The 13,536-nt window shown below is 45.5% G+C and overlaps 1 protein-coding gene across 1 annotated transcript in view; it reads right to left on the reverse strand.

Annotated features, from left to right (window-relative positions):
• Positions 1-11,655, reverse strand: part of LOC148518010 (serotransferrin-1-like) — a 99,653-nt gene extending 87,998 nt beyond the window's left edge. Inside the window, exon 1 of the mRNA XM_088477973.1 lies at positions 11,547-11,655. Coding sequence (XP_088334099.1) covers positions 11,547-11,610 — 64 coding nt within the window. The 5' untranslated portion in view covers positions 11,611-11,655. The remainder of the gene's footprint in view (positions 1-11,546) is intronic.
• Positions 11,656-13,536: the final 1,881 nt, after the last annotated feature.

Below are 13,536 nucleotides of genomic sequence, written 5' to 3' on the forward strand. Positions count from 1 at the left end.
TTTCCCTGTCGATGGACTCCTCAGGGGACGATATAGCTAGGAATGGGCCATCTGAGAATGTGGGATGTAGCCAACAGGAGAGAGGTCTGTAACAAAATACCCATCAGAGCCCCACATCAGTCTCACATCCCAGCTGTAGCACTGACCTATCACCAGTACCGGAGAGTATGAGCAGTATAACTATCAGATACAGGGACTTCATCCTCTATTCACAATAAAATCCTCCACAGGTTCCATAGGGCTGCTATTAGTAAAGAGAGATAGGGAAAATGCCTAAATATATTGCAGTGGAGCAGAAGTTATTTAGCAGCCTTCACATTACTGCTCCTAGGAGGAGTTCCCATAGCCAGTGAGCATTGTAGCAGCCAGTATTCCCTTCAACCCAGGAAAGACAATCCAATAATAAGTCCTCAGCCGTTATCAAAGTTCCTGACTGTTCTGTAAATAATTTGTATACAGTGAAAAAAGATCTACTAAAGAGAGAGACATTAACCTCAGAAAGTGCTGATAAGATCTCCCAATACTGCTCCACAATATTGCTAAGTCTCTCACGTAGCTGTAATTAACTTAGCTCAACGTTGCTAAAGGAAAGGAGCTAGCATGTATTTTGTGTTAGGGATCCAGCAAGCTGTTCTTATGAAGCAAAGGATTTTAGTACTTGTAAACTGCAATTCCTCACCTTGTACTATCCACTAGTGCAGTGGTTCTCAAACTCAGTCCTCAGGACCCCACACAGTTCGCATTGTGCATGTCACCCAGCAGGTGCGCAGGTGTAGTCATTACTCCCTGACACATTTTAAAAGTTCCACTGATGGAGCTAATTATTTCACTTGTGATTCTGTGAAGAGACATGGAAAACATGCACTGTTTGGGGTCCTGAGGACCGAGTTTGAGAACCTGTGCCAGAGCCGGCCCTAGGCATAGGCATTCTAAGCAAATACCTAGGCCACCTGGAATGCCTTGGGGGCATCCCACGGCTCTTGCAGCTCCCCGCCGCTGCCGTGATCGGAGATCAGCTCTGATCAGGCAGCAGTGCACAGTGGTCAGGTGACAGCAGGGGCGGATTTGTGCCACCAGAAGATCGGAGGTATACTGTATATGTCGCGATCGGCACACGGCTGTGAATGGGGCTGCATGGGCTTATAATGGTGCTTTACAGTGGCTGGTCCCTCCCCTGGGACTGCCCACCATATCTCATGTGATGCGGATCAGCGCGGAAGCCCTGAGCTCAGGTTGAGCTGTCTTTCCCCTCCCGCACCACGCCCCCCTGGTTCTCTCCCCGACCTGGCTGAGTTCAACCTGATACCGGCTGCAGGGGCACGGAACTGGGAGGAAAGGGACTGGCTGGTGGCTCCCATATATTTGGTAGGTGCTCAATTTACTTTGTTTACAATCTAATTTGTTTATATAAAATTGTTAAAAAACCTGGAAGAGAGGGGGAGGGGCGAGGCATGTGTATTGTGTACTGCAGGAGCTGTGCAACTTGACAGTGCACTGCCCCTGCCTCCTTCATAGTGCCCACTCCCCTTTACAAACCATGGCAGTACCTACTTCTCAGTCTACAGAGAAAATCATCAACAGGTAACTGGAGGTTATGTGTGTGTGATGTGTGCTACTTGTGTGGTATGTATGTGTGTGTGATGTGTGCTACTTGTGTGGTATGTATGTGTGTGATGTGTGCTACTTGTCTGGTATGTATGTGTGTGATGTGTGCTACTTGTGTGGTATGTATGTGTGTGTGATGTGTGCAACTTGTGTGGTATGTATGTGTGTGTGATGTGTGCTACTTGTGTGGTATGTATGTGTGTGTGATGTGTGCTATATATGCGTGTGTGATGTGTGCTATATATGTGTGTGTGTGTGTGTGTGTGTGTGTGTGTGTGTGTGTGTGTGTGTGTGTGTGTGTGTGTGTGTGTGTGTGTGATGTGTGCTACTTGAGTGGCATATATGTGTGTGTGTGTGTGTGATGTGTGCTACTTGTGTGGTATGTATGTGTTTGATGTGCGCTACTTGTGTGGTATGTGTGTGTGATGTGTGTTACTTGTGTGGTATATATGTGTGTGTGTGTGATGTGTGCTACTTGTGTGGTATGTATGTGTGTGTGATGTGTGTGTTAATAGGTAGACGTCTGGTACATTTTGTGCTCTAATATTTAAATGCAATCAAACAAATGGGGTTACTTTCGTTATTTACATCCACAAAACCACTGTGGTAATTTTATGAGAATACTGTACCAACTGATTTAGAGCAACTTTGTCGTGACTCATTTGTTTTATACCCTTAATTTATACTGTAAATTCAACAAATTATAATGAAAATAACTTATCTATAACTGTTAAATCTGCAGCTATTTTGAAATTGTTTTAATAGTTCTACAATGTAAAATATATAATTTTTTTTTTTTTTTTTAAACTATTCCTTACTAAATAAGGTTGATCTTTGTATAGTCATCACATCCAGACCAGCTACAACAGCAGCAATTGATGACCTTCACCATCCTGTGTCTCTCTAAGGGCGGGGTGCAATGCGGTACATCCCCCCTGACTTCGGGTACATACCGCGGTTCATTACCGCGGTATGTACCAAGAATTTCGCAAAGGACAGCTCTCCCAATAAGAGCCGACCTTTGCGATGCTGCCGGGCAGAGGGAGCCAGGAGCATCCCGATAAGAAGCCCATAGGCTTCTATTGGGTAACGCCACCTGAAGGTGGAGTACCTAGCGGGGGTGAAGCACCAGAATGCATCACATTCCAGGTGCCTAGTACATTCGGGGAATGCGGTAAACCCCCCCCCGAGAACTGCATTTTTACCTTTAGTACATCCCACCCTCTGGATAACTGTTATCTGTCCCCAGCTCAATGTAATACTTATACCTCTTCCACTTATCATGTATTACATTGCAATACTAGACCCCAAGATTTCTGTCGCCAGGCCTGACTGTGCCACATAGTTAAGTGACAGTCATATTTAACAAATATATATATATAGATAGATATATGAGAGAGAGAGAGAGAGAGAGAGAGAGAGAGAGATAAAGAGAGAGAGAAAAATAAATAGGGGACGCAGTTAGTATAGTATGTTAAAAGCACAATGGGTTACTTGTTACTTACGATAAATCATGTATTTCACAAAAGTTGAAAACTGGCATATCAGGGGTAAGCAAGCCTGTTTGTAGAAAGTGTGTCCAGAGGATGAAAGCTGGTTCATGGTTTGAAAACTAAGTGGCAGCAATTTCTGCTAACAGGCTTGTTTGCCCCTGATATGCCACTTATTTAGTTTTCTGATGTACATGTAATTTATCATTAGTTACCTATTGTGCTTTTAACATACTACATTATCTGCGGCCCCTATTTCTATTTGTCTATGATATTATAGATGCTGCCTTTGAGGAAGGGTAAAGAGAGGAGTTGTGGTTGACATTGTTATTGGACATTATACTGTAACTGGACTATGATTATACAGTATTTGGTCACTATAGACACATTTGCGCTCTGATTTCTGTTTTGTGACATATATATATTTATATATATGTATAATTTTCTTATATAGGGACCCATGCATAACCCCTTTAGTACTCGCTAAAGGGGTTATGTCATGCTTTCAATATTTAACAGCGGTAATCTAAGATTACCGGTGTGCCACTGCATCGCTCTCGCCATCTTTAGATGGACTGAGTGATACGGTTCCCAATGTCGGCAAAGGGGAACTGGCAGCAGCCTTTCCCGGCTTCAGCGAAGCATTCCATGCACTGCCGGGTCCCCGCTGAGTGAAAGTGACATGCGTGTGACACAGAAGCCCGTCGCTGGCAGCGATAGGCTGCCACAAACAGAAGAGAAGACACAGCTGATGAGGGAAATCCTTGCCGGACCAGTGATATATATTAGTTAGTATCACTGAGATACTAAACAAAATATGCCACTGGTAATATGTTATGACAATAAATGAAAAGAAAATTCTTAAAATTTTTTGGTGTGCCTTCTTTTCCAAAGAGTATTTTTTGGGGATTTTTTTTTTATAAATACTGGGTCACTGTGGTTGTCCATGGTTGTGTACCCCTATGCTGACTATATGAGGCTATGTGAGTGCAGCCGTGTCGAATAACACTGCACTGACTGAGCAGTTTTGTTACCTGTTTATATAATATCACTGGCGTCGACGTATAAATAGTTAAGTTGGGAACACACTAAATGACATGTGTACCCAGCGATGCGACATATGACCCTCCTGCCGATGGGCCATCATATCGGGCGGTCCGTACACACTGGGCTGTTTGCCCGATATGCTGGCCCCCGCCGCATAGAGCAGCATGGGATCGTCAGCCGCATTGCCTTATTGGACTACAGGTACAAAAGATCAGGCAATGCGGCTGATGACCCCACGTGAGCGTGCAATGCATGAAATAGTGCATACACACTGGACAATTTTAACGATTGGTCGTTCCGATGCATCGGAATCGGCCAAATTGTTAACAAAATCGTCTAGTGTGTAGGGGCCTTAAGATTGGAGGTGGGATTATGTGCTAGGGGGCACCATCTAAAATCTTGCCTAGGGCACCAATTTGGCTAGGGCCGTCTCTAACCTGTGCACTAGTGGAAACAAAACTGGGCAGTCCCTCAAAGTGCACCACCTGTAAAGAAAGTTCTGGACCTTATTTCTGACAATATCTTGCATGCATGCAACACATATACAGTATTTATGTCTTTGTAACAGAACTTTAGTAGAAATAGTTTGTGAAAAGTATTAGTTTTAAACAGGTAAACTGGTGTCAATAGTCCTTTTGGAAGAGTACGGCCCTGCTGGACGAGACTTTAGTTACCAGCCAGTTCCAGAAAAAAATTTTCTACTGGTGTGTTAAGAGTGCAAATTTGCTAGAGGTGTTAACAAGGTATGCAGTCAGGAAGCCGACATTCAAAATGCCAACCACCGCCTTCCCGACTGTGCAATCCCGACGGGACTAATGATAGGCGTCGAAATCCCGACGCCTATTATTAGCCCTACGCCGGGAGCCCGACGCCCGGCATACCAAACGAAGGTAAACTGGGTGGAGGGGGCGCGCAGGGGCGCTGAGAGGGGGGGGTAGGGCAGGTACTATTTACCCGGGCCCGGGTTTCCTGAGGGCCGCCCTCCCCCTCCCTTCTCTCACACAGCGTGTGCTGAGCTGCAGTGGGAGACTGCTCGTGTCTGCTCAGCAGCAGTCACAGCAGTCTCCTTTGCCTGTGGAGGGGGAAGCGATCACACTGATCGTGCTCCCCCTGGATTTGCGCCGGGCTGAGGGGCTTACAGCGCCCCCCTCCCCGGTGCGCAGCGCTGCGCAAAAGTGTTTTTTGTTTTTTTTTGCTCAAGGGGGCATGGCCACATCTCCCACGATTAGGCCGTGCCCCTCTCTGTGCCTGGGCCCGCCAGGGCTCTCTCCGGCTCTGGGGGCGCGGACAGCTGTTCTAGGTTAGGGGCTCCATGGGGGGGACTTAGCGTTAGGCACTCCCCAGAAGGGTTAGGCTAGGGGAAGGGGGGGTTAGGGTTAGGCACCCCCGGGGGAGGTTAGGATTAGGCACCCCCCGGGAGGGTTAGGTTTAGGTTGCGGGGACGGGGGGGTTAGGTTTAGACACTTACGGGGGGGATAGAGTTAGGCACTAGGGGGGGAAGTTAGGGTCGGGTTAGTTAGTTTACTTACCTGTCGGGATCTTCACTGCTGCCGGTCTTCCGGCGTCGGGATTTGAACGATACCGATCCCATTAACAATGACATTGTAGATGGTCATGATATTGTATATCATTTACTAGTCTTTTCTAATTGTTTGAAAAACATCTTTTTAATAAATCAAAACTCGTATTTGAACCAGAAGTGGTTATCATCTATGCCTGTCCCTTCCTTCTTATCTGCCAGGTTTCGCGGCATGGAGGTTTGCGGTCCTTACCAGTAAGGGCGCTGTGGTGTGGTCCTTCTGGCAGGGGAGCTGGCGTGTGGAGATTGCCATTGCGTGCATGCAGAGGTTTGCCAACGTTGGGTCTTCCTGACAGGGGTGGGACTAGTTGCATCTCGGTTGTCTGGGCGCCACCATGTTGTCTTTGGCCATGTGACATAGCAGGCCAATCGTCTGTGGGTCACCTGCTCTCTCTGCACAGTTAACCCATTCCTGCACAGCCATCTTCCCAGCATTACCGGATTCTCCTTTCAGCCATCATCACAGCATTACCTGATTTTCCCTTCAGCCATCATCACAGCATTTCTGGATTCTCCTTTCAGCCATCTTCACAGCATCCGGATATCCCTCTCAGCATACCCGGATATCCATTTCACCTTTACAGTCTATCTGGATTCACCTTATTCATCTTTGTCACCGTGCTGGACATTTGTTTATTCCCACTCACTACAGTTTCCCCCTGCTACATTTATTAGTTTGTTATTACTGGACTTTAGTTTATCTTATTGTTCATGTCTACCAACATTCACATTAATCAACCTACTTTTCAGTTTATACTTGTTCCGATGTTTACTCCTGTTACCATCCCTGGTCCACAACAAACCCAGACTCTAACATTACCTCTCTGATTCACTATGAAGAACCCAGAGACTCAATCAGTTCTGGTTAGATTGGGAAACCACACACCGCACATTAAACCTATACCGGTTGAGGTGTTACAGACACTGGTGATCCAAACGCAGGAAAGCACTGGAGTATAACACAGCGTGGAGCCTGGTACGATGCTTACAGCAAACAGTCACTGGAGTAGTGAAGTTGTTCAGGCAACTTCCTGTTCCTGGAGTAAAGCTTTTATACCCTTAGGTAGTTGGTCATTGGAGGAAAGAATCAGCTGAGTGACCGCAGGACTACCATTGGAGGAAGGTCCCGTCAGGTGATACAGACAACATGGCTGCGCCCATGACCACAGCCACGAGGAAACTCCACAGTGGAATGTCGCATGGAAGTCTTACCAGAACCCGGGGAGAATACTCAGCGCAACACCCGCTGCTGCACCTGATGAATGACCGCTCGAGAGATCAGGGTAAGCCAGTGCTGCGGTGAGTAATGGACAATCCCAGGATGCATCCTGACAATCAGCTTCTGTCACATTACAGACTTTTGGGTCTATTTACTAAGCCTTGGATGGAGATCAAGTGAACGAAGATAAAGTACCAGCCAATCAGCTGTGTTTAAAAAATTATGGTTAGGAGCTGATTAGTTGGTACTTTGAGGTCTATGTACTAAGCCTTGGGGAGAGATAAAGTGGATGGACATAAACCAATACCAACCAATCAGCTCCAACTGTTACTTTACAGGCTGTGGCCCCCATTTATCATCGATATTAAATACCAGCGCAATTTTTTGTTTAGTATCACAGTTATACAAATGAAAAATTAACTGGTATTTAACAAAACATACCCCTCCAGTGTGGTCCTGCGAAGACCTCGTCCTCGTTGGGGTCCTCTGCTGGGCTGCTGGCAGCCTAAGGCTGCCAGTGACGGGGCTTCTGTGTTATGCACATACACGGGTGTTAAGAGCCTGGCCGGGCCCAGGTAATGGAGGGGGCGTGGCCTTATCGCGGGAAGCGTGGCCACGCCCCCTTTAAAAAAACATCACTTTTTCAGCCCCGCGGAGGGGGGTGTTGTAAGCCCCCCAGCCCGGTGCTAAGAAGGGAGGCGGGCGCGATCAGTGTGATCGCTCCCCCCCACAGCCATAGGAGACTGCTCCGGCTGCTGCAGCAGCCGCGAGCAATCTCACGCAGCAACCCAGCACAAGCTGTGTGCTGAGCTGCTGTGAGGGGGGGGGGCTACGCCGGACCCGGGCCCCTCTAGCAAGCCCAGGCCCAGGTAAACTGTACCTGGACACTACATTAGTACGGGGATATGGAAATTAGGCTTTTCATCAAATTCTGAAAATTATGTATTTTTGGAATTTGATGGAGTTACTATTCGCCACTGTGAGGTGGCGAATAGCAGGACAGACTTATCTGCTTCCAGCTGGGCAGGTCCCCTGGAGTCTTCCTCTGGCGCTCTGATGAGTCCTCTGGCTCCGTCTACAATGCTGACATTGGCCCTCATTCAGAGCCGTACGCTCTGAGCAGAGCGCACGCTCTGCATGAGGGCCGGGCTCCTTTTTCATGGAGCGTCCTCCTGGACGCTCGTATAGCTGTGGGTCACCACCCACAGGCTATACGAGCGTGCATTTTGATGGCCGCGATGGTCGTGACCATCGCGACCATCGAAATTGCGAGCCGGAGCCTGCGGTTGAGGTTTTCAACCGCAAGCTCCGGAGTGATTTTGGCTCTATCAGAGCCAAAATCACTCCCACTGACATCACTAGTGATGTCAGTGGGCCGGCTTCTGACGGGAGGCGTTCCCGTGGGAACGCCCCCGTCAGGGAGGCACGCCCCCGGCACGCCCACCAAAGGGGGCGTGCTGTCAATCAACATTGACAGCACGCCCCCTTTGATCGGACACAACGAGCGAAGGAAAGTCCTTCGCTCGTCGTGTCTGGCGCATGCGCACGACGGAGCTCCCTCCGTCGTGCGCATGCTCAGTGCAGACCATCGACCCACTTGCGAGCGTACAGCCGCTCGCGAGTGGGTCTGAATCAGGCCCATTGTGTTCTACCAGCAGAACACAATAAAGTTTAGAAAAAAAATATATATTTTTTTTCTAAACTGCACTGTGTGCTGCTGGGAGACCACATGACAGACCAGCAGGACGGAGCCGGAGGCACTGCAGCGGGCAGGTAAGCACGGGGGGGGGGGAGGGGAGTTGGGGGGGCACACACAAACTTACCGCAGCTGTAAATAGTGCTGTGCATGCGCTGGGTTTACGATTGTAACAGTGCATGCGCAGCACGGATTCCAGCTACGGTAAGTTAGAGCAGGCAGGGAAAACTATCTATTTCCCGAGAAGCTGTCATCGCAAAAATGATAGCTTTTCGGAATAGATAGTTATAGGGAGGAGGAATGATGAATTCCTCCGGTAATTAGGTAGAACTCCATGCGAGTTCTAAACCTAATTACCTCCCTCGATATTTTAGGTATGATGAATAGGCCCCTCTGTCTGATGATCACCAGACAATGGATCTAATTCAGATTTGGGAACAGAGTAAAGACCCCCATACATCAGCAATCTGAAAACCACAATGAACAATTTGAAGATTTGTTTTCCGATTTTAGGATTTCCCAATCTAGCAATCTGCACCCATACACTACAGATCTTTTTCAGTGATTTGCAGATCATTTTCAGCAAACACAGATCTGCCAATTTTGAAAGGCCCATCCTTTTACTAATACTGTAAGTGTACTAGTACTAAATCTGCTGATCATCTCCATACACTAGCAATCTACAGCCCCAATTGATCTGTGAAATCCAACATGTTGGACAACCTGATTTACCAATTCCAATCACTTTTTGGTTGAAATCTGCAATCTGTGAAGCCCATACATTGCAGAATTTTTTACACAATCATCTGCAAATTGCAGAATTGCCACAATCGATTTGCTGATGTATGGGGGCCTTTAGAAAGAACAAGTGAAGGAAAGTCTTTAGAAAGAGCAAGTAAAGGCCACCGTACATCAGAGATGGATCGCTGCAATAGGATCGGAAACGACATCGATGTTCCGCGATCCGTTGCAGGGTCGGTGAAATTCTACATGTTACATTTCACCGACCTGCCAATCACGATAATTTTTTGATCGTGATATTCAAATCTGTGAAATCCAACATGTTGGGTGCAGGGCGTACGAAATCCAACATGTTGGTTTTCACCGATCCGCCGACCCGGCATCTTTGTATCGCCGCATGGTGCAACCAACCAACGACTTGAAAGAAATCTTTCAAATATAACTTTCAGTGAAGTCATCTTGCCACATCTCTCAACAGGCAAAGTTAACAATATCGTGCAAATTGCCTTGCATGTATGGGCGATCATAGATATCATTATCGTTCATGCGGGAACGCGCATTGTTGGTCGTTCACTGCATAAAAATGAACGATATGAACGATATATCGTTATCGTTCATATCGTTCATAGATATCGTACCGTGTGTACGCAACTTTACTCCAGTAGTTCTCAAACTCTATCTTCAGGATCCCACACAGGTTACGTTTTGCAGGTCACCCAGCAGGTGCACAGGTGTATTCATTACTCACGGACACATTTTAAAAGATCCACAGGTGGCTATATTTATTTCACTTTTGATTCTGTGAAGAGACCTGGAAAACATGCACTGTGTGGGGTCCTGAGGACTGAGTTTGAGAATCTGTGTCTCAAGGTGCGTATCCACTACACGAGAGTGGAACGACTGTACGATTACAACACTGTAATCGTGAAATAGTTCTCCATTCTGTGCAGTGGATAATGTGCCTACACTGAATGATATGTCGTTCAGTGCAGGCACCCTCATTCATCCCCGAGCATGCACAACCTGTCGTTATCGGCAGGTTGGCCTGCATGTTCAGGTGATGATTGATGTCGAAAACGACCAGCGGGAGCACGGTTTATGAACGATTAATGAGCAATTGAACGATAACGATGTCGTAATCACTCAGTCGCTCATTTTAATCGTCTAGTGGCCCAATGACTTAAACAGCACACACACAAGAAAAATCCATACATGGGGGTGGGACCTAAACCCCATATTGTATCAAATAAAAAGGGGTCCATTTATTTAATGCAGTAGGTTTTACTAGTTAAAAAAATGGTAGGCCTTGTTTGCTTGTGATATTATTCCTACACGTGGTTAGTGTTTGAATTAAAAAAAAAAGGTACATTTTTCCAAACCAAAAAAGTTATTAATATATTCATGTATAGATTTTTTTTATATCCTGCTATTTGCACATTTCTAACAGTGAATTAATACCAAGGTCAGAACCAAAAAGAATTTTTTGTGGTGTTTATAAAATAAATAAAAAAAATTGAAACTCCAATGAAAAAATGTTTTGCCCATTTTAGTTAGATATTATTTGACATGTTAGACTGAGCAAACTAAGACTATTGGTATTCTCTGAAAATGTGCAATGTTGGAATGTGATGATTGCAAACGCTGAAAAATAGCCTCAGCGCTGGGGTGGGAAAGCCATCAGCTAAGAGTTAATAATAATTGTAGTGAAATGACATCTCGGTCAGCACTGTATCAATTTCCTTATGTCCAAATCCCCCAAACCAGCAGCAAAATACACTCCAAATACTGACAACCAAAATGAGAAAACAATTGGAAGCTATTAAGATCACTCTATACATTTCCAGCAGACTTCTGGATTATTGTGTCAGTATCAAATAAATGTTTTGTGAAATGCTAATAAATCTGTTTGGCTCATATTATACATATCTAATTAAATAATATAATATAAAATAACATGGTTTCAACTGGGCAAAACAAACCAATGTATTGCGTTTTTTTCAGCCATATAATCACATAAAACTGTCGGATAAAGTTATTTATGTTAGACCATACTCAGCTTTGCTTCCTGTCTATGCTCGTTGCGCAGCATTATATTATATATCCTCAGTGGTATAAATGGCAAACATTCACAACAGACACTCTCCAACCTCTGCCAACCCTCTTACCCACCTGAGGCCATGTAAGGAAGCATGGCAGGGATGAAAAACACACTCATAAGGGAGAGAATATGCATGCTTGTGGGTGAAATCAGCTCACATGCTGTCCTGCCTATGACAGATACTTGTCCAGCACAGGATGAGGGAGGGGGATGAAAGCTACGGAAAAAAAAGGAAGGAATGGGGGAGAGAGGAGGCCACACATGGAACATATTAATAACATATGTAATACACTGATAGCTGTTTCAGGGCAGAAATGTTTGTGAAGCAAAGGAATTAGGTAATTGTAACTTTCACTACTATTGTTATTTCGATTAACATCTTGTCATACAGTCACAATGCTTCCAGTCTGATCAAGTCCCCTCAAATCAGGACTTTCCTAGTGAAATCAAGACAGTTGGGACTCGGAAGAGACAACCGCATCAGCCCCTCTGTGTGTGTATTATAGCAGTATCCGGGCCACGAGTCTAACTACATGGAGTTGGACTTATGCATTTCTGAGATTAATAATATACCTGAATTTACCGATGTGTTTCTAACTTACTACATATTCCCGGCATAATGCCTGCGGCTGCGGTTGCCGCTACAGACAGAGTAATATTCCAAAAGTATGTTCTGTATTTAGCATCATTCTTCCAGCTTATGGGCCTGATTCAGAGGTGAGCACTAATATCGCCACCACTGTGACTTTGAGTTTTACCCTTTATGCTCATGCCCCAGATCATAGAATGCCTACAGAGATGCCCGTCGACTGCATCGCTAATCTGTACAAATTTGCACCATCGAGCATTGCACCAGCGTTATGGAGGCGCAGACTGTCCATCTGAACATGGCCAGATATCAGTGCAACTGCATAAAAAGTCACAGTCGCTGACCACCACACGCCCAGGTCTGGCTAGCCACCCCCGTTTATCACCTAGAAACGCCTACTGAAATTCCACCCTTCTGCATCCAAATCAGTATTTATATGTTTAGGTAATAAAAATATGTATGCATGTACTGCAGATAAGTGTATAACATACTGGGGCATTGTCAATGACAATGTAATGTACTGTATTTATTGTATTTTCACACGTCAAAGTGTTTCAATAAACTGTTTAAAACATAAAACAAATCCACCCTCCTTATGTGTGATTATGCTTCACCCAGGGCGTTGGGACATCTCTGAGACTCTCCCTTCCTGTCATTTTATGCCCATTGATGATTCCCTCACATTTATTCTATGGCTCTTGACATAGACTCCCATAAAGCTGAGGGGCTTAATACCCCACAAAAGTACACAAAACTTTTCACCACTTTGCATCATTTAAAGGGAGAACATATTTTGTTACAGGGAAGCCATTTTCGCAAACACTTTCATCCTGAGTTATAAATTCCCTGTAACATTCCATGCATGCAATTCCAGCCACAAGAAGCCCGAGGTATCAGTTCTGTATGCCAGGCACCTTACTTTCAATCTCCTTGAGGCCCATAATGCCGATGATGGTAGATACCTCATTCTGATTGGAAAACTCAATAATCTGTTATGCACTACTGTAAATATTTATGCCTCCAACACAGACCAAGAAGCCTTTTTTTGTTAGACAATTAGGCTCCTTACTCTCCCATCTCTACCATGGGGAATTAACTGTCAGTGGTGATTTTAATTTCACCTACCATGGATAGATCCTCCTTTCCTGCAGCCTATCTGATAGATGGGACCACTGTAATTCCAAAGCACTCCAAGAATTCTTGAAATTACACCACCTCTATGACTCGTGGCATGTCAGCAATCCCCCTGTCCAAAAATTATACGTTACACTCCCCAGTACATGCTGCTTAGTCTAGAATTTATATGATCTTGCTCAGTCACGATCATATCCTAAAATGATTCAACTGTCATATATTTCCCATGGTCTGGTTGGATCATGCACTGATGGCCACTGACCTCTCCATTCTTGCCCTAAGACCTCCTACATGGTGATTTTAAGAATTGCTTCCTCATGAACCTACCCTCACTCTTC

This window comes from Taudactylus pleione, unplaced genomic scaffold (genome assembly GCF_031769625.1).
Source record: "Taudactylus pleione unplaced genomic scaffold, aTauple2 ptg000205l, whole genome shotgun sequence".
Taxonomy (NCBI): Eukaryota; Metazoa; Chordata; class Amphibia; order Anura; family Myobatrachidae; genus Taudactylus; species Taudactylus pleione.